The sequence below is a fragment of the Opisthocomus hoazin genome, chromosome 13 (assembly GCF_030867145.1).
Source record: "Opisthocomus hoazin isolate bOpiHoa1 chromosome 13, bOpiHoa1.hap1, whole genome shotgun sequence".
In the NCBI taxonomy this organism is placed as follows: domain Eukaryota; kingdom Metazoa; phylum Chordata; class Aves; order Opisthocomiformes; family Opisthocomidae; genus Opisthocomus; species Opisthocomus hoazin.
This window is the reverse complement of record NC_134426.1, coordinates 22,512,028-22,532,766: the sequence shown is the minus strand read 5'-3', so window position 1 is coordinate 22,532,766 and position 20,739 is coordinate 22,512,028. Positions and strand designations below refer to the sequence as shown.

Here is a 20,739-nt window from a genome sequence, read left to right as displayed (position 1 = left end):
CAGGAGTTTGTAATTGCCTGCTAGCTTAATAATGTTAAGAACTGCCAAGTTTCAAGTCTTGCTTCATGTTTGGGGAAAGATGAGACGAGTCTGTCCTTTCCTGGGCCTGAGCTGAGTTGGGCAAAAAACTTTGGAATTCTTGCTGGGTTGTTTAAAGATGGTGTTTTAACCATTCCTGGATAGATTTCCCTGAATAGGAATTGCGGAGACCTTTTAGGGGAGAGGACATTGAGCACAGCTAAGATGCTGGACTTCTAATAGGCAGAGCATGGTACAAGGTTGAGTACGCTGGGAGACTTCAGCAGGAGTTTGGGGAAAGCCTCGTTAAAGGCGAGGCAGCGCTGTTTTCAGAAGATGCGAGTGAGTTTAGGAGACTTGTGTCTGAGCTGCCTCTGAACATCCTTAAAATACCTTCACAGAATCTCCCCTTCTCGCAGAGGAGTCTCTTGAATTCCAGCTGAGTGCCGGCTCATGAGGAAAAAGGCCCAGGGAGGGGGGACAGCTCTGTGTACATGTGCGCTGGTGTCACGTGTAGGAGTCCAGGACCAGCTGAGAGCCGTGGTGACATTTCAGCTCTGCTGGTGCCTCCTTCTAGAACAGTGAGGTTTGAGAGTGGTGGGAGCTGATTTTTCTGTTCCAAGTGCAGTTTGATTTATCTGTGTCCCTTGCTGTTTCCCATGCACATGTTTTGAAAGTTAGACTTTTAATTTCCTGTGTTGTGTTAAAGCTGTGTGCAGCCGCATCTGTGTTTTCAGAAGGATTCCTCCCTCCTCGCTGACGAGGTAGAGTAGCATTTTGAAGCTCCTGCCAGCTCGTATTAATGTTTTACCAGAGAACAGCTGGAAAAACACTAATGAAGTCCCAAGTAATTTACAGGGACCTTTTACAAAAGAAATTATTTTATTCAAGTGGAATGGTGCTTGCTTTAAGCCTGGCTTGCTTGGTGACTGACAAGGAGGCAGGCTGGTCGCACTGCTGATCGTGGGGTTTGTTCAGCAGCCTGCTCCCAGCGTTGGCAAGAGTTTCGTACGTGTAGCTCTTAAAATAACGAGCGCTAATGTCGCATCGCTCTGATTAGAAGAGCAAGTTGAACATTATTTTGATCCCGTCAATGTTTATTTTCACATCACAGTTCTTGGGAAGCCCATATCTCAGGAGAGTGCTGTTCAGAGCTTCCATATTTGCAGATTTTGATAATGAATATTTTTTTTTTTTACAAAAATTTGCTCATGAAAGTATTCTGAGACGTTCTCGCTGCTCTTTCCTACCTGTGATTGCAGGATGGAGGGTGTCAGATGAGTTTGCAGGTGCCGTTGGTAGGGGTGTGTTGTTAGGTGTTGGACCGTGGTTCAGCCTGACACTGGGTTTGGGATGAGAGTTGTGGTTTGGTCTAGTGGGTGATGATGCACAAGGGTTAGTCCTAGGCTTGGGCTTGTAGCCCGAAGTTGCAGATCGCTGCTGGCCATGTACCCTGACTGTCTGAATTTAACCCACCAACCCTTTCCAGGCCCAGCATGAGCCTTAATGATTCTTACAGGCTTTAGGATCCTAATCCTGCCTGCCTTCCTCTTACCTCCACCTTTAGACATAGTCTTTGTGATAAAGCTGTGACCTTAGGTATCCAACCACCACCGACCACAGCTCAAAGGTAGCGACCTTCCCACTCCTTGGGCCACCAGACCTGCCTAGTGCTTGCCTAGATCTGGCTGGCAGCTCCTGCTGAGGGGAGCCCTATGCCTGACAAAAGGTCAGTTTTGGACCCAGTTGATAACCCAAATGCAGCACCGGCCACTGACATGAAGTTGCCATGAGACACTCGGGGCTGAAAAGAGCCCTGACCACAGAGTAAGCTGGGAACGCAAACACTCTCCCTTGTTGCCTGTAGGAATCATTCAGAAATGGTGTGTGGAGAAAAAACACTGTAAATGAAATAAAAATGACAAATTGTGGCTAATTGCTGTGGTGAATCTGCCCTCTGGGCTCTGCAGAGAACTGGCATTGTAATTTTTTCATCTGGTTATTTGTTTTCCTCCTCTCTAGCCATGCGGACACTTAGCGAAGACACCATCAGGCTCTTTCTCCAGCAGATAGCGGGTGCAATGAAAATGCTGCACAGCAAAGGCATCATCCATCGGGACCTGAAACCACAGAATATCCTCCTTTCCTATACTGGAGGCCGGAAATCAAATCCCAACAACATTCGCATAAAGATCGGTAAGACCCCGTTAGAAACGTCACTACGCGCTCCCAGGAGAGGTTGGTGATGTGGATAAGTGGCAAGTCTTTCTTTGGGGGACTGCCTAGCAAAGGCAAAAAATTGCTGCACTTTCTGAAATACCCTACAGCTTTTCATCTTCCTCGTTTAGTTCCTCTGCTAGATGTAACCGTTGGTGGCTCCAAGCGGTGGGAGCAGCAGCTTGCTGCCCTGCCAGGACACACTGACACACAAGAGCTGGGCAGGCCGTGCTCCCCGGTGCCTCCCTGCGTAGGAACAAATACCAGCCTGCCCTAATTGGCTTGTAATCTCCAGGGTTACCAAGAAATGAGCACACGTTGTGACTTTTGTCTTCAGCTTTTGGTAGTATGGAGGTAAATGTTGGTGTCTTAAGGCCTGAAAGTAGCTGCTCTCCTGGCTGGCCACAGAGCACGGCGGGAGCCAGGCAGAGCTGAAAGCAGGCGTCTCCACACTCCAAGTTAGAGGCAGGCTGCTCGGCTGCCGCTTGGAGAAATTCACTGTGTGCACATGAGGCAAGTGGCGCGGATGGAGCAGTAGTTGGGACAGGTGCTCCAGAAATCCAGTTACAGAGCATGTGTGTCCTCTGTGGTCCCTCAGAAGCGCGTGCTGGATGATATCACCCTCAACACGTGGACTTTTGATTATGTTACGGTTCAGGAGCTGGAGCTGACACCGATTAGATAGAACTGTTCCATGCCTGAACCCTGTGCTGTGGAGAAGGTGTTAATGCCTTTATTCAGCTGAGAAATGAGGTCTAGTGTAAAAGTTGGACTGTTGCTGCCTGTTTGGATGAAGCAGTGGGGATTTTTTTTTGTGAAGTGCAGAGTTTTCTGGTAGGTGGAAGTGACTGGAAGATGCAGACACAGGCAGGAGGGCTGCAGGCACGGTGGCTCTTGAGTGTGAGGTACCCTGCAGTCCCTCTGTCCTGCTTCCCTGAGGAGTACATGACCCAGGGAATAGCTAGCTGCACCAATTCTGTAGTGACAGATGACAGTGTGAACAGCTGTGTCAGTCTGAGCTTGAAATATCTGGTAACCTTGAGAGAACCTCTCAAGTATCGTATGATCAGATGCTGAGTAACCTGGAGCAGTAGTTCATCTTGGTATTTCTTGTCCTTGGCTTTTCTAAAAGCCGCCAGGTGAACTATGGCTCAGCTTTCTGCCTTCACGCTGGGGTTAGAACTGTTGAAACTCTTCTGAAGGAACAGAGCAAGCCTGTTCTCAGTAGGGCCGGTCTAGAAATGTAGGTGGTGGCAAGTAGTGGCTGCTCTTGGATGTCTGTTACATTGCAGCCTTTTCAATGGAGGGGACCTTTCAGTTCCCCATACTAAAAGCTGAGACAGCAGCAGATAAACTAGCCAGTAAGAACTGGCATGCTCTCACTGAAGTCGGGAGAGCTTTACCAGCTTCCAGCAGCTGACATTTCAGAGTGCGGGCAGATGGGTGCAGGAAGAAGTGACTGTTGATCTCTGGAAAATGGATGGGCGTTTGTTCTTCTGAATGCTTTTTTTTTTTTTTTTTTTTGTGGCTTGGTCTATCCTTTGCTACTGCGTGTAGTGTGTATTAATAACTAGCACAAGGATGTCACTGCTCGAAGAGAGCTGTCAGAGTTTTGTTAAGGTGAGGTACTACACTTGCTGCGAAGATTCGTGGGGAATGGAAGGAAAGTAGGGGGAATCAGCTGGGGAAGGTGCAGGCTCGCTAGAACTGGTGTCTGATCCTGACCTACCTCTCCGTTTCTCTTTGTAGCTGACTTTGGGTTTGCACGGTATCTGCAGAATAATATGATGGCAGCAACGTTGTGTGGTTCACCAATGTACATGGTAAGTGTGTTTTGCATACGGCTTTTTTAGTATTGTTCTTGCTTTGCGCCCCAGAAGCCTTTCCTAGCCTTTTCGCTAGCCTTTCCCCCAAAGGTGAAATTTTATTTACCTGTCAGAAACTAGCTATTACACAGGGAAAATTCGTAAAGTTCCAGCTGCTGGTAATGTTGGATAACAGGTGCCTGTGTTGTCATTTAACTTTCAGGTGAGCAGTTGATAAATAAAACTGAATAAATCAGAGTATTGATTGCTGTCTGCTCCCGGAAACTGCATCTTCCACGGGGGAGCAGGGCCTCTCCACTGAAGGCATTGGGAAATGAAATCTATTTCTTCTGCTGTGAGCAAAGAAATGGCAAAAGATACTGAGGGCTGGGGTGGTATTTCACACATCTGGCTGTATTTGATGTGTTGCTTCCTTGGAGAGGAACCTCATAAATCACTGCTTCAGCAGGCATTTTTGAGACGGGGTGGTTCCGCAAACCTGCTCTCACCTCGGGCTTTGCAGTCATTTTTGCTAAGGCCACAGCGTCGGGAGCAAGGTCCCTGTTTAACAGCAGTTCTGTAAAATCTCTAACTGTTTTTAACTCTTTGGTCTTGCAAAATCTATGGACCTGTGCAGGCAGAGATGATGCCATTCTGCCTAACTTACTCCTAAGCGTGCTTTGCTGTACAACTCAGCAGAGGGGTGTGAATGGGGCTCACCTGCTTCTACTGGCAATTTATGCTTTGTGCATTCCCACTCTCTAACCCTCCTCCCCCCACTAATTGTTTCACCAAACCAACTGCTTCCAGGATGACTTCTTAGCTTCTGAAACCCAAAAAAGACCCAAAAAAAACCAAAACAACTGATCGCTTTCACTCCCTTTGTACTTTCCACTCTGGGACCAGGATGTGAGGATGTGATCTCTCATTTGTGGTCATGGTAGCAGTGAAGATCTCGGTGTCATGTCAAGTCAGTGAAATTAAAAATGACAAAACCAGGCCAGAAATAAAAATGTCAAAGCCGGCCATGTAATAGTTCCTGGGGATGTGGGTGTCTGAGCTCAGAGTAAAAACATCATGTGGATCAATTTAGGTTGAGTTTTTTTACAAGTACCCTGCGGGCAGTAGGCACCTGATTTTGAACATGGTCTAATCCACTCTTAAGTGATTTTTTGTCTATACTCTTTGGGCAGAGTTAGGCTGGGCTGTGCTGCACTGTGCAGGGGTAGCATGTTTGGTAGTCTGTACCGTAATACTGACTCAAACATCAGGCTTCAAAAAAAGAGAGAGGAAGTCTGTTTTGCTATTTGAACTGTGTTACATGTGAAGATGATGTAATCTTTGTCTCCTGTGAAGTTTCCTGAATTGTGTATTTTTAGTGATACTTTTTCTTTTGGAGTCTCTTGTGAAAGTAAATGAAAACACCCAGCTTATTTTTTGAAAGGGCTGGAGGAAGCTAGGGATGAACTTTTTCTGTTTCATTTTTTTATTTTAAACAATGCTGGACATTACAAGGAATCTCAGTGTTTCATGTTGTTATCTGTTTACTGATAGGTTTGGAGGAAGATGAGGAGGGGAGGTTCGGTTGGGATTTAGGGGATGCTGGAAATCTGTCCCTACTGCTGTTGTGGATCTTGTGCGGTAGCCCTGGGAGCATCTGCTGGCAACGCAGGCCCCGACTCCCTGCTTTAGCTCATAGCCCATGGCTGCTCTCTGCGTTTTATCCCCACCAGAATGAGCTTTCTGTCTGAACCCTGATATGATCCGTGTCACGTGAGACTTCAGACCTCCTTGTGCAGTTCTTGTCCTGCTTCCTTGGCTTTGTTTGGTGTTATGCCTGCTTCCCTGAGGGGCAGACCAAGCTCCTGTCCGCAGCTTGTTTGCTGCCATTCTTTAGTCCATTGCATGTGGCCTTCGCCTCTAACAGAGCTGGAAAATTGATTCTGTTTGACGCTGGCAGCGCTGTGATGAATCTGTTATAACATGTTGGATGAGCAGGCCTGCCCTGCTGTCCCTCCGCTGCTGCCTCCCGAGGCACGGGGCTCTGTGGGCTTGCACCGTCTCCAGCGGCTGGAATGAGCCTGGGAGGGAGCAACCGAGGGCATGGTGTGAGGTTGGAAACCATGGCAGGGCTCGAGCTGTTGGCCTGACATGCACAGATCTGCCTTGGAACCCAAACTGTGACTTTGGCAGCAGGCTCCGGAGCATAATTCGTATGCTTCCATCTCAAGCTAAATGAGGAAAGTGTGTGAGTGATGCCGACAGGGGTGGAGGCTGAAGCTCATCACCTGTGCAGTGTGAGCCTTTGCTTTTCTTGGTCGTTTACCTGTATCTCCCTTTGGTTTAGAAGATCTGCCTGTGCGATTTCAGTGAGAATTCTCCTGAGCGCAGGTGGGTTCAGCAGAAAATGGTGCTCTGAGAAGGGGAAGTACTGAATTTACCCTAAGTCGCAAAACAGCATCTAGTCTTTGGTTTTTTGTTGTTTTTTTGTCTGAGTGAAAGTCTCTGCTTCACCCACTGTGACAGGGAATTGGCCCTTGCAAGGTAGTGTTACCGTCGTCTTGGGAGCAAATTGTTCATGGCCCTTGGGGGAGTCTATCTCGGGGTTTTTAAAGCATAATAGTGACTTCTGTTTCTTGCAGCTGCCAAAAAAAAAAAAAAAGCTACATCTTTTATAAAATGGATTTCTGTTCTCTCTCCAAAAAGGCACCAGAAGTCATTATGTCTCAACACTACGATGCCAAAGCTGACCTCTGGAGTATAGGAACCATCATTTATCAGTGTTTGACAGGAAAGGCTCCTTTCCAGGTGAGTTGCTTAGATCTAATGTTTCTGACTCTTCCTTTTTTCTCTTTTTCCTTTTAATCTGCTTACTCTAAGCCTTCTGTCATCTAGAGTATTAACTCCCATAGATCCAGCTTCATGGAGGTCAGGCTGTCCAACACCTTGACAATGTGGTGCTTGATATGTTGTAATGCATGTTCTAGTAACATGACTCTCCTCTGGGCTGTATCTCAGTGAAATGCATTTCCTGGTTATAAATACTTAGGAAGGGTCATCTCTTCAGAAAATTAACATGAATCAGTTAAAGCAGTATTTTTTCCAGGCTCACACTTAAAAAATCAGTTTCTATTTACAACTGTATTCCGTGTGTAATTTATAATTATGATTCTCTCGGGTGTGGACGGACAATAAGGAAGATTGTAATTGCAAGTTAATGTTCAGGATGATTTGGTGGTAACTGGTATATTGCAGCTAAATTGACTTTGGTTTTAGAGCAGTTAAGTAGGATCTTATCAAAAGGATCTTATCTGTCATCTCACAACAGTTCCTTCCAGCCTGAAATGTTTATGTTCATCAAGTCCAAACCCCTCTAAATATAACACAGTCCAGTAAAACTCCACCCTGTAATTTATGTCATAACTTCTGAATGAGCTAGAGCCTGTCTTTTATAAAAGGCATTCTCTGATTTAAAATTTCCGAATGATGGAGAATTCATCATGTATTTTTAACCTTATATATAGCTGGAATTCATCTAGACTGAGTGCATCTTTCTTGTTCCCAATGATTAGTGTGCCACACTATGTATTACTTTTCTTCTTCCATGCTGAATGAGATCTGCAGACTCTCCCTTGCAACTACTATTTTAAAGTACTGTGCTTGTCAGGTTTTTTCTTTGCTGGCTTGCAGCATAGCAGAGAGATGCTTGAGCTGCTGATACTTCTTTGCTTCTTTAATGTGTGAGCTCTGTACACCTCGCCTCTACTCTGTGGAAAAAGACCAAACCTCGAATTTGCATGCTGATGTATCAGCTGATGCCAACTCTTCAGCTTCTTAGATCAGGTCAAATGTGAACTGTGGCCCTCTTCTCATGTCCAGACACCCCCTTATTCTAGCTCCCTAACAAAAAAGCAAAACCAAAACCAACAAAAAAACCCAAATCCAAACAAAAAGTCAGTTGGGGGGTAAATCTATGCTCATATAATAAGGCAGATTTCGTGAACTGCAGGACTTTCTGAGCTTTAGCTCCACAGCTCTCTAGAATTTCGTGCAAGACCTTGAATGTTTTTGCAGTTATGTCATCAGGAAGGATAAAGTGAATTATGAATCTGTTGCAGGAAAGAGTGGGCAAATACAGAAGTAAACTAACAGTATGTTTTGGTTTTGTCTAGAGCCAAGAACACTTTTCTCCTTCAGGGTAATTTTTTCCCTGCTGCTGTAGGAATCTTCCATTCCAGTGGTTTATATTCTGTCTACCAGCTTGCTCTGTGTTTGGAGCAAGACTTCATTTCCTTTTCGTGTTTCTTTTTTTATAAACACCCCTACAAAGTACACTGCAACTCCTGGATGGCTGCTGTTTACTGCCTGCATCCACTTGTTGTCAGTGTTGGTATCTTTGTTTGAGAGGAGAAGATAGCTGTTAAGATAAAAGAAAATAGGTATTTGTGCAGTAAGGAAAAAAACATGCGGAGGTGGAAGAAGCAAACTTTGACTCTGCATGCATAGGAGAGCCTTGCACTCGTTCTGTCTTGTAACGTGGTGCCTTGTAGTCTGTAAAGGCAGGTTGATACTGTACTCATTCAAATGATTTAGTTACTTAACGTGTTGACTTTATCGTAGGTGTTCTTAGCTTAGTAGCTCACACACAACCTTGGGGCATCTGATTTCTTTGGAAAGAATTGGGTGGCTTTTATCGCTGGTCATTGAAGCATGTCACGGAAATGTTCTGAAAACATTTGTTCTCATGGAGAATATTTTTTTCACAGGAAATAAAACTGAATACGAGTCAGCTTCATGTGTATCTCCAGCCAAGGCTTTGAAGGGGCAGGTAGTCAGACAGCCATCAGCGCCCTGCCTGTGTGTGTCGGCAGGCTCGCACGGAGGGGAGGTCCTGCACGCCTGGGTCCCTCGGACTGAGCCATGGCAGCACCCTGCCCTGCTGCAGGCAACGAGGGGGCCTTTCGGACCCTGCCTGGCAGGTCCTGGTCCTTTCTTTGAGCTTGCCTGGCTGGATAACTTCTCTTTTCCGTATACATCCAACATCTGTTGGTCTGGGGACGGTGTGACTCTCTATGTTAATTTTTCCCTGTGCCCTTGCCTCTTACGGGGTTTGAATTTTGAAGCAGAATGCCAGGCCCCACTTGCTACAGCAGTAGCAGCTGTGGATTTGTTTGATCAGGGAGAAAGCAAGCTCAGCCCAGATGGCTTTCTGTGCACCATCTATTTGTTTTGACCATGTGTGTCACAAATTGCCTTCTCCTAGCTGCGAGTTTCAGGTGAAAAACCTGTCTAGGGCAGATGTTGGAAAGCTCGTTAAAGGTTAACCAGCTTTATGTCTTTGTTGGCATGACTGCAACGTTAGAATTTGCAAATGGTCACTGAGCAGATGAGAAGCTATTGTTTATAGGGCTTTTCAGAGGAAAGAGGGGGAGTGGACAGAGGTGATGGGGAGACTGTGAATAGGAATGAGTGCTCCTGGGAGGGACATCTACACATGGGTGGGGAGATAGCAGGCTGATTCCATGCAGTGCCACCCGCAGACCCAGTTGCATTGGGCAGCCAGGAACTGGATTTCTGACACAAAGCTCTTCAGGCTAAATCCTCACTGTGCCACCCCTCCCAGACCAGCGAGGACAGCCCCTCACCTCTGCCTAGCTGAGATTCCCATGGGAATCTGGAGCAGGGTGGTGTAAAACATGCTGTGTTTGGGTGCTCTGGCTGTTTGCTGTGTGAGCCAGTTAGGCACCTTCACGGGGACGCAAACCAAAAGGACTCCAGTGTTATCTGCAGCGGGGAGGAATGAGCTGCCTAAAAATAAAATAGGGCTTCGGGGGGCTGGGTTAGATGGAGAAAAGATCAAATTTGTGGAAAGGCTGAGGCAGCTGTCAATCCAGAAAGTGCTTGCAAGTCAAGATGGAGATGTGTGTGTGTGTGTGCATGAATGTGATTTCTAGCTGTCTCAAAGTTAAAATTAACTAGCTGGGTCACCCAAGGCAACTTCCCAGAGCCATTCCTGTCCCTTGCCTGCCTCCCTGCACGCAGACAGGAAAGAAACTGCTGATGCTCAGATGTGAACAGTTGGTAGGATGGCTGGTGAAGCTGTCTTAAGGAGCTTTTTGTATTAAACATGCCCAGAAACAAAACAGTGAGACTGGAATAGGGATGAGATTAATGGGATTCATAATCCGTATAAACAGATTTGCTGAGCACTGTATTAATGTGGAATTGTTAATTTGCCTTGCCTAATAAGTGGTCTGCACTTGTATCTCTTCATTTCTGTTGCTGAGAACAGGGCTTGAACAGCATGTTTCCCGGCCTTGCTGACTGGTACTGAGAAGTGCCTCGAGAGTGTGGTGGTTTTCTCTAGTCCTTACCTGAGCAGAAAACACTGGGACCCAGTGCCCACCATGAGGTGATGTAGGCTTCGTAGACAAGTGACAACCAGAGGCAAAACCAGAGGCAGAGAACAGAAAGATTTACACAAGGTCTAAAATATGTTCCAGAACCAATCTAGCCCGTGTCAGATGGTGTTCTACATATGATTAGAGTTAAATGACCTCAATCTTTTTCTTGTGAGGGGGGAGTCACACTGCTGTTCTGTGATTTCTGTTGTGTGACCCCTTGAATAACTGGGCAGCTCGCAGTAAGCGGACACACCGCCACGCACACGCACTTCGTGTCTGAGCTGTCTCTGGCAGTGGCATGGGTCCACTTGGACATCAGATCCTGCGAAGGACCACGAGACCTGGTTGCCTGCTGTCTGAGCCTTTGCATGAATATTCTCCTAGCTGCTTTATGGATGCGGCACGCTGTGTCTGCAGGACGGTCAGCCGGGACGTGGCAAGAGAGGCAAGACAAGTTGTGCTGGCTGGCGTGGCAGCTCTGAAAGAGTTAACCTGCCTGAGTGTGTTCCAATCCCAGCTCACTGCTAGGTGAAAAATTAATTTCTAAGCCTGGTGTACCAGGTCCTTTATTTCTGGGTTAATTCTGCCTGCATAAGTACTAGGATTATGTATCACATAAAACAACTGTTATGTTGTGAAACAGGCCTGGAGGAAGACTAGGGAAGGGGAGGATTTTATACCCAGAATTTGAATTCCTGGTTTATTTGTTAGGCAGGCTGTTCTTCTGTTCCCGGAGCTGTTCCTCTGGGTTGTCCTGTGTCGGTGGGGACAGGTATCCTGGTGGTGGGAGCTTACTCTTCTGAAATTGGGCACAGCGGTTGACTTGTTGCTGTGACAGTGAGCCACTGGCTTTTAGGCTTGTGTTTGTGGGCCTGATCCTGAGCTGTTGGTAATAGAACACAAAATATTCATGGACAGCTGAAGAAGAAGGTTTTGTGGCTTTGGATTTTTTTGGTTTTGTGGGTTTATTTTCTGGGTCATTGTGATTTCAAGATCCCCTGAAAGCCAGACACTTGGTTGTGGGAGTCTTAAATATCAACTGTAAGACTACACGAGCAGGAGATATTTGTAGCAGATTTTCAAGCTTTTCCCCAGAACTATGAAGCTAGAAACATTACGTATTTTCCTCTGTCTCTAACATATCTGAATCCCCCCTCTGCGCCTCCAAACCCCTGGGAATCCCAGAGGAAGAGGGTTCGAGGAGCAGACTGGATGCCATACACCTGCTATGAAGTGTTGACTGGCCGGTGCTGTTCACGGAGGGTGTGAATGTCTCTGGCCCTCTCTGACCGAGCGCTGGGCTTCTGCAGCCAGCCTTTCCCCAAGTGCAACAAATCCAGTGCTGGGCGCGTTTGGAAACGCCGCCCTGCGTGCTTTTCGCGTGCGATTCGCTCGCGGGCAGCCAGCGCCGAGTGGTATTTGGCAGGGTTACGCTGAATGCCTTTGTGGGCTCAACATTTCCACTGCCGCTCGGGACAAACGAACAGAGTGGCAGGACTGAATATGTCCAATTGTCATTATATATAGAAGGGACAGACAAAACCGGAGCCAGTTCCACTATTGCAGCTGCTCCATCGTAAGGTGAGAAGGGGAGCAAAAAATTGGCCTGCTGTTGTGTCTCCTGTTCTGGGGGAGAACTGAGCTGCCCGTTCTGCCTCCCTGTTTCTGACAGATGGATGATGCTGTCCTGCAGGTAGCAGCTGCCTCTGTGTACCTTGTTGTTAAGTGCCTAAAATGTGCTTTTTCTGGTGTTTTTCTTGGATAGGGTGTATCTGCCTGGGAATTAGATTTCAAATTAAGTCCATAGTTTCCTATAAGGAGTTCAAGTAGCATTTTTAGTGTCTTAGAAACATTTCTGCGTTTTTCTCCCATGGTTCAGAGAAGCACTATTTATTGAAAGAAGAGGTGAGCAAAGTGGCGGAAGGTACCGGGGTGTTATGAAATGGACGCGAACAGCAGGAGGGCGGTGGGCACGTTACTGGGAGCCTCCTGCTAGGAGCAGAACTGTATGACTCAGATGATTAATAATGAAGTTACGTGAAGATGCAGTTGGTTTTACCAAAGTAACAGTGATCAGCAGTTGTCTGTGCTGGGCACTCACTAAATGACTCTGTTCCCCAGCAGACAGCTACCTTTACCAGAGAGCAGCCCTGAATCGTGGGCTCCTGGGGACAGCCCTAGTGAGGAAGCGTGGTCTGGCTGGATGGGAGCCTGACACCCTGGCTATGGTCCTTGTAGAACAAGTGGGAATTGTACTGAGACAGCAGAATGTGGAGAAACACCATCCCTACAGGGATATCTCTTTAATTTGTGCAAAGATGAGGGGAACGTTATTGAGGATTTTGTTTCTGTCTGAGCTGGTGCTTAGAAACCCTCTCTAATGAACTGGGCTTTGCATGTGTGCTGCTTTTAATGTACTCTGCCTCTATTGCCAGGAAAATTTCTGGCAAAACAGTGTTTGAAATAGATCAGAGCTTCATTGTGTTTGTGAAACAATTGAGTCATTGCTACAGGAAATGAGCGGAGCAAACAGCCAAGGCTTGTATCTCTCTGATGTGAGCAAGCGCTTCGCTTCCCGGCGACGGAGAGCTGTTCCTCCTTGTACGCTGCGTCTGCTGGGCGTATTCTTCACCACACAGAGCCTGGTGGCCAAGCCATTTGCTGCAGTGTGTGCATGTACCTCGTTACAGTCTGCCAAATACAAAGAATCTAATTACAGGGCAATATCTGCAAGAGGAAAGGTGTAAAATGGGGTTTTACTGAACCAAATCAAAGTGAGTGACAATGATTGGGAATTTTGATGCAGTTTGCCGTTTGTGCAGCAAGGTGCTTTGGTGGATAACAGTCATTGTAATGGTTTGTGAAGAAAGTATTTTTGTACCTCCTGTTTGGTTCCTGCTGTGTCTGTGAACACCAAAGGTTGCGTTCTTGCAGAAAGGAGAACTGGGAACTCTTTCTTATCTCCTTTTAGGAATCGAGTAGCTCTTACTGGTACAAATTAATAGGAGAGCTGTGAAGCTTGGGTTGCTTAAGACTATGCAAGTAATACCATCCTGATCAGTGCTAGATGAGTCTATTGATATTAGAAGCTTGTGAGACTCTCCCTTTGGTTTCTCTTGAGGCTTTGTATTGAGCTTTCGGTTATCCTTAATTTTCATCTTCAACCGGAGGGAGTAGGTGATGTTGAAACATCGTCTTAAGTGGCTGCTTTTCCAGCCATGCTGTGTTAGTGGTATTTTGATGGCCATCTGCAGATTGGCTTGTCTGATTTGCCATTTTAAGCATCCTAATTGACCTTAAATGCTTCTAATTTAGAAATGGAAGTAGGTGGAAGGCTCAAGGGTTTTTTGAGCTTGCCCTGAACATCAGGAGAAGCTGCCTGTTGCCTCCTCATTCACACTTTCCTACATGCTCTGCTGCACCAATAATTGATTGCAGATGAACCTCTCTGATCTTCCTTCCCTGTTTATACGTGTCTTCATGTCTGTGTCACGCCAGCTAGTCTGCTCTGCCTTTTTATTAAAGAGACTTTGCTGCAGCAGAAAAGCTTGAGACACTAGGGTTAATTTACTGGCCTGTATTATTCATTGTATAAAAACAAATGGAGAAATGACGTTAAGAGATTTTTATGTGTCTGTGCTTCTATACTAGCGACTTTATTTTTAACCTCAGCAGTAAACCTCTTGTGCCTAGCCCTTTTTTTTTTTTTAATCCCATCTCTCAGAATTTGGGGTATTGTCGTCAACACTCCCAGCAGTTGTGTATGTTACTGCACAAATAGGAGCTGTGTCTGGAGACCTTCTGGCTTCCTGGAATTAAAGTAGAAAATCCTAATTTAGTTGCTGTTTCCCCATGTTCCTGGTCTCTTCACAGATCCCTTGCCTGTCAGCAGGCTCCCTGCTTCTTTTCTAAGCGCCCTGCAGCACTAATCCATGTTCTCAGCGGGAGCTGCCATTCATCATTGGGGACTCCTCACGTCTGTAATTATTTAGCCTCCTGGGTGAGGCTGTTAGGCCAGCTCAGACCTGAGCATCAGAGCCCGCTGCGGTGAAGCTCAGCCCTTGGAAGGGGAGAGCAGGACGGAACCAGGTCAGGGACAAAAAGATAGCAGGCTGAAATACTATATTTTCACTCTGGCACAGTGCTGGCTTTTCAATCTAAAGCGAGCTGCGGGCTCTCATTGTCTGTGCTGGTTCAGCAATTGAAAAGTGTCTCTCTGCTCTTCGGGGTAACTGTGAAATAGAAATGCCAATCCCTTTCCTTCATTGTCAATTGCTTCATGCACTAGTTTTCTTTCTCCCCTACAGGCCAGCAGCCCACAGGATCTTCGCCTCTTCTATGAGAAAAACAAGATGCTGATGCCGAAGTAAGCATTTTTCCAGTGTCGCTGTTTGTATGCACTTGTTTACTCTGTATTTACTCCTGTCCTCGCATGCTGCCGGCTTGTCACTCAGGGAGGTGCCTGTAAAATATTTGGCCACCTGCCTTCCCCCATTCCTTAAACCAGCAGTGACGTGGCCCAGAGAAAGTCAGACAGAGTTGGTGTTCTGTCTTTCCGCAGATACTACTTCTCTCCTACACTGCAAAAATTCAGGATCATTAGTGATTTTGAGAGCCAGCTAGTGCTCCTGTCCCACGTATGGCTTCCCTGAGGCTGGGAGCCTTGGGAAGAAATCATGGCAATTCCTGAATCATGCGAGCAGCCACACTGCGGTCTGTCCTGTAACCTGCCATACCTGACTGCAGATCACATTCCCATTTCTCACGTGTCAGGGCAACAACTGCTGGTGTCCGTCCTGCTAATGGGAGGAAATTCTATAACCTCGATGGAAACGGACACTGCAGCAGTTTCCAAGGGGAAGATAGCTGCTTTCGTCCCACCGGGGTATATGTTACCTCGCTGCTCAGTGCTGTGATTTGTCGGTGTATTTTGGTGTTGTTGCTGTGGTCTTTCCTTTTGATCTCTGGGCTCTTAAAGCAGAACCTCATGCCTGCTCTGAAAACCTCAGCCTGGTGTAGAGTCAGGACTGAAGTTCCAGATTATACATCCAAAAATTGGAAGACCTTTTTTTAACCAGAAAGTTACTTCCATGTGGCAGAGCTGCTAATGCAGCCACATGTGTGGGAAGTTCATTGAGTTCCTGTATATGGAATTTTAATTTTTTTCCTTATCAGTTTAGACAGCTCTAAGAGATAGCGAAGGAACTGTCAAGAAGTTAGAGCTCTTATCAATGACTGGCACTGTGTGTTTCATTTTCCTTCAAGTATTTCCTATTTTGATTTGGGGAGAAGGGACAAATTTCTACCAGGGTTAAATGTGGGGCATCTACATACTGTTGTGGATTGAACCAGAGGGTGTGATGGAGTAAAACACCCAAACAGAGCAAATCAAAGCAAAAACACCACTGCACAGTTGGAGCCAGATAGTCTGTGTGAGCAGACTTTCCCCTACACAGCCTAGAACATGGCCGCTCACCTTTGAGGTAGTCCCTCGTACTAAGAGACAGATTAATGCCTACAATTAATAAGCTTCCTTGTGTTGATCGTGCTGCCCTGCTGCTGCTTTGGCTCGTGGTGCATGCAGGAGGCAGCAGGTGAGGGGAGAAATGAAACTCAGCTGTAAGAGGAGAGCATGTCTGTTCTTGTCAGGATTAGTCCTTTTTGCTTGTTGTGACTCCTTTACACAGTCTGTATTTACCCTTTTCACTTATCTCCACTTTTTAACTACCAAATTCTGCCAAAATTTAGATCCAAGCCCACTGCTTTTTCACCCAAGCCCATTGTCTTTTCCACCATGGAAGTCAGATCCAAAGTGGCCTTTGTGTGAATGCCAATTCCCTGCTTTCCAAAGTCAGTTTGTCTCTAACGTGAGCCGCAATCTGTGCTATTTCCTGAGTAAACATGAACAAACTGCCTCTGCCAGCCCTGCCAACAGAGGCTGAAACGCTAAACCACTCCAGAGACCTTCTCAGACCGCAGCAGTGCCAGGGTTTGGTTTCATTCTCCTTGGGGCTAGGCAGGCTGGCACCCGCCGCCCCGGCATCACCGTGGAAAGTGCTGTGTTTCGGCTTGGGAGCGGGGTGGGGAAGAAAAGCTCATCAAATGCTCGCCAGCGGTCCCTGCCTGCCGGGCCGGTGCTGTTGCTGACAGGTGAAATGCCATTTTGAGGTGGGGAGCCCACGTCGGTAGGAGAAAGCGCAAAGGCCTCACGATTTTAATAGCGCTGAGCTAAATAGCTAACATGCGTTGTGCTGATTTGCATGGCAAAGCGTGTTCTAGAGCATGAGGGAGGAGAGGCAGTTTGGCTGCTTGTGTTTAAAAAGATGGCCTTGGAAAACAATACTGTAGGGTAGCGGAGCAAAGCTTGACATTTTAGGTGTCAGAGATGGGCGGCAAACAGGGCGTTCATCTGCACCGTCTTCAGTCAGGGTTGTGGTGTGTGAGGTCTGCTGCTTGACCCTCCCGTTTCTTGGCTTTAAAACCATACAAAAGCTGAAGTCATTGCTGGGAAGTGGACTCATTTGGGATCAGAGCTTTATGTGTCATGGATAAATAAATTATGACGATGGCACTGGAGGACTGCAGGTCTCCAGCACTAATGTGTTTTCAAGGAGACTCTGCTAGCTGTGGTATCTTGAGTTGCTCCGTTACGCAGTGTGCTTCTAAGGCACACCTTTTTTGACAAGAGGGTGGGTTTTTTTCATGGCTCAAACAGAGTCTCGGTTTAGCTGCACCCCTTCTGGAGTCCTGCAGGCCCCTTCCTTTGCTGGCCTGGGAAGGCACACGAACCGTCCCGTTGTCAGGAATGGAAAAGCAGCTCTTCCAGTACAAACAAGGGCGAGGGATGCTTGCCATCATTCTCTGCTCTAGGAATCGCTGGGCTCAAGTTCCTGTGCCAGCAAGGCCTAGGACTTTGCAGAGAAATAACCGGGTAGTACTGAAACCTGCAACTACCCACCGTGCCTCGCATCTCCAGTTTCACTGAACAGGAGTCTGTTAGTGCTAGCTAGCACCTCTTCCCACACACACACAGACACTGGTTTTGTCCCAGCTGCTTTTTTCACGCTGTCTGTGGTGGGAGCGATGTAGAAAGAACGGTTTCTCCCAGTGTCGGTCGGGCTTGGCTGCGGGGCGGTGAGAGATGCCAGCCCGGCCAAGCAGAGCCCTGCCCGCGCGAGCCACGTCCCGAGCCAGGCTGGGGCTCCGCGCCGGTGAAACGAGTGCTGAGCACGCGTGCCATCGCCTCTGCTGACCCGCGCCTGGGGAGAGGGAAAAGCCTGGCAGACTGTGGGGCCGTGCTGGGCACAGCCATGATAAACAGAGTCAATAGCGAAAGGAGCCGGTGCTGCCTACGCGGAATTTGGAGAGCTCTGCTCTGGCTGCGGGCAGGCCCTGGCCGCGGCAGCCCCCGACAGCGCTGCTTTTTGCTGAGGAAAGTCAGCAGAGCTGAATCCACTTACGCAAGAGCTGAACTATGCTTTCCCTGCCTTAATCCGTTCATTTATTCCCTGCTTCTTGCAATCTACTGGGCTTGCGAAGAGCTGCCTTGGCCTTGCCTGCATCTGCTTGTGGGGTGAGGCAGAGCGCAGTGATTTACTGGCTCTTGTGTGCTGCAGTGGCCATAGAAAAGGGTATTTTCTTCCTAGCTGTACTGGAAAGTGGCATAATAGCTGTCCTAGTTCAGCTTGCTTGGGTGGTAGTCGCTCACATCTTAGTGGCCTTCAATTAATAAATGCTGTATATCAAGGAAGCAAATCGACAAAGGCTACTTGCTTGTCATCTGACGTAAGCTGCATTGAAGAAGAGATGCCTTAATACAATGGTAGTAACTGGTGATACATTTTACCACCAGTGTCTTAACTGGAAGCTTCCCCATGGTAACTGCTTTATTTTAATGAGCTGTTTATTCCCGTTAGAGCAAGTAGAAGAGATTTGATTTATTGTGTGCAAAATATTGCACGTTGAATGAACTTAGCTGGGAACTGGAGGGATGACATTGGCACTGTGGTGGAAAGGAGAGGCAGAGGCCCTAAAGCTAGATTAGCTGCAGCCTTAACGATAACGGGGAGTAAAAGCCAAACAGAGATGCAAACAGAGATGTTTCAGCCTCTCTGCAGTGAGCTGCTCTTATGTTCCTAGCCCAGCAGGCACAAAGTGAGTTTGCATTTGCAGGTTGCCTTCCTGAATATGTAAAAGCAGTTTAAGCAGACTGCAAGTCTCTCTTACTTTGTTTTTGTTTTCAATCCTAGCATCCCCAGGGAGACATCAAGCCACCTGAGGCAGCTGCTGCTGGGTCTTTTGCAGCGTAATTATAAGGACCGCATGGACTTTGGTAAGACCTCGTTCCAGTTTTAGTTCTGCTGGCTGTGTTGCATTTTGTGCCATGGCACTGCACCAACCTCCGTGCTTTTGGCTGGTGCTAGGAGAAGCATCCAGACACCTGGACTTCACCTGTGCCTGGAATTGCATAATCTTGGGGTTTTTTATAGTACATGTGCTGGAAAGGTCAGTGCTGATTCCGGTACAATTTTGTAAACCAAGAGATCTGGCAAATGTTTCTTAATTGCATTCCCCCTCCCGGTTTCTGCTTTTATAATCTCTCTGAACTTCTGTTGTGTTAAGTATGCTTTCACCAGGTGAAACGTGTAACTTGTACATTGGTGTTCTTTCTCTATCATACTCTATTCCCAAAGCTGCATCCATTTAATGAACAGTTCAGTCAATACCCCCACTTTCTCAGGCTCTGCAGGCCATAGCTGCTTGCAGACCCTTCACTCCTTCTCCAGGCTTCTGTGGAAGGATGCCTTGGTTCTCATCAGGGCTGAAGCTGGTAGTCTCTTGGCTCTCCCTGTAGAGCTGTGTCTCAGTCTCCTGACTTGGCTGGCATGAAGATTTCCTTTGTTCTTCTTTTTATGTCTTAAATCCTTCTAAACTAAGAGCAATGATCGTGCCAGGCAGTTCTGGGTTTGGCAGCCGCTTCCCAATGTATCTAGCTGAGCCAAAAGGTCTGAAGAACCTCTAGTGAAGCCATGCCCTAGAGGAAAGCAAGTGGAGGTGGAACCTTCCCTGGAGCCCTTGAAAGGACCAGGTCACAGAATCACATAATGTTCGGGGTTGGAAGGGACCTCTGTGGATCATCTAGTCCAGCCCTCCTGCCGAAGCAGGGTCACCTACAGCAGGCTGCACAGGACCTTGACCTGCACAGGTCATCTAAAGACAACTATGTGGTCTTCCATACTTCTCCCCACCTCTCTCTTCCCCTTGGGCAAAGGTAGTCTAGACTCAAGTCTTTGTCTCAAGTACAAATCAGGACATGAATAGTCTCTCTCACCACGGATGTTGGTCCTGGTGGTGTGTCTCCTCTGAGTGCAGAGAACAGAAGGTAGCAGCTCTGCTTCTGCTGACCAGTGCTGCTGGTGGAAGGGGTAAGTTTGTCCTCAGCCTCTGCGTTTGAGTCAGGTTTGGTGCTGGGCAAGACTGCTCAAGTGTTTTTTCTGAAACAAGGCTGTGAGGGCCAAAGCCCACGGATTTCTGTCAAGTGTCGGGTGGACAGTGTCACAGCAAGTCATATGATTTTTCTGCTTTTTGCACAGGCATTACCTTTTTTCCTGAGAATAAAGTGTTATTTCTATGTGTTTTCGGGGTGTTGCTTTTTTGTCAGACTTGGGGTGAAAGGGTTTTGTATTTCTGTCTTTTGGGGGTTATTTTCTGCTGGTTTTTGTTGCTTATGTGCTCAGGTGGATTGCGTCCTGCTGGGCAGCATATGCTAGTTGATAAAGAGAAAATTGCTTTGCAGCCTGTGTTGTTACTTTGACTTAGAGATACTGGGAAAGCCTTTCTGGGGACAGTGTAACCTGGGCGGAGCAAATATGCAGATTAACTGAGGCTGGTCATAATTATCCAGTACTGAATGTAAGGACTACTGGTGTTACTAGGGTGCAGAAGTGAGGGGCAAAAAAAAAAAAGCCTTTTCAAAAGGGAGTTGTTGAAGCTGCTGACACTGACTTGGGTATAAGCAACTCTCAGTATTATTCTCTGCAGATCTTCTATCAGGGCTGTGGATCTCTATCTCTTCTATTATGCTGCTGTGCATTTCAAAAGAAAATACATTTGAGGGTCCTGTTTCCCTGCTGTCAGAAATTGAGTCTGGTAAACCTTTTTAGCCCTCTATAAGCTGTTTTTGTACCTCTTGGGAGTAGACTGCATGAGTCAGTGTCTAACACTTGGAAATTTGAGATAATATACTTTGATTTCACTCAGGACAACAGTTACACCACATCTTGCTGCATCGAGAT

The 20,739-nt window shown here is 47.0% G+C and overlaps 1 protein-coding gene across 4 annotated transcripts in view; it reads left to right on the top strand.

Annotated features, from left to right (window-relative positions):
• The window catches only part of ULK1 (unc-51 like autophagy activating kinase 1), an 86,502-nt gene that overhangs the window by 22,818 nt on the left and 42,945 nt on the right, over positions 1-20,739 (top strand). For all 4 annotated transcript variants that reach the window (XM_075434521.1, XM_075434520.1, XM_075434523.1 and 1 more), the window contains 5 exons: positions 2,041-2,214; positions 3,985-4,058; positions 6,747-6,848; positions 14,752-14,810; positions 18,694-18,776. In XM_075434521.1, coding sequence (XP_075290636.1) covers positions 2,041-2,214; positions 3,985-4,058; positions 6,747-6,848; positions 14,752-14,810; positions 18,694-18,776 — 492 coding nt within the window. The remainder of the gene's footprint in view (positions 1-2,040; positions 2,215-3,984; positions 4,059-6,746; positions 6,849-14,751; positions 14,811-18,693; positions 18,777-20,739) is intronic.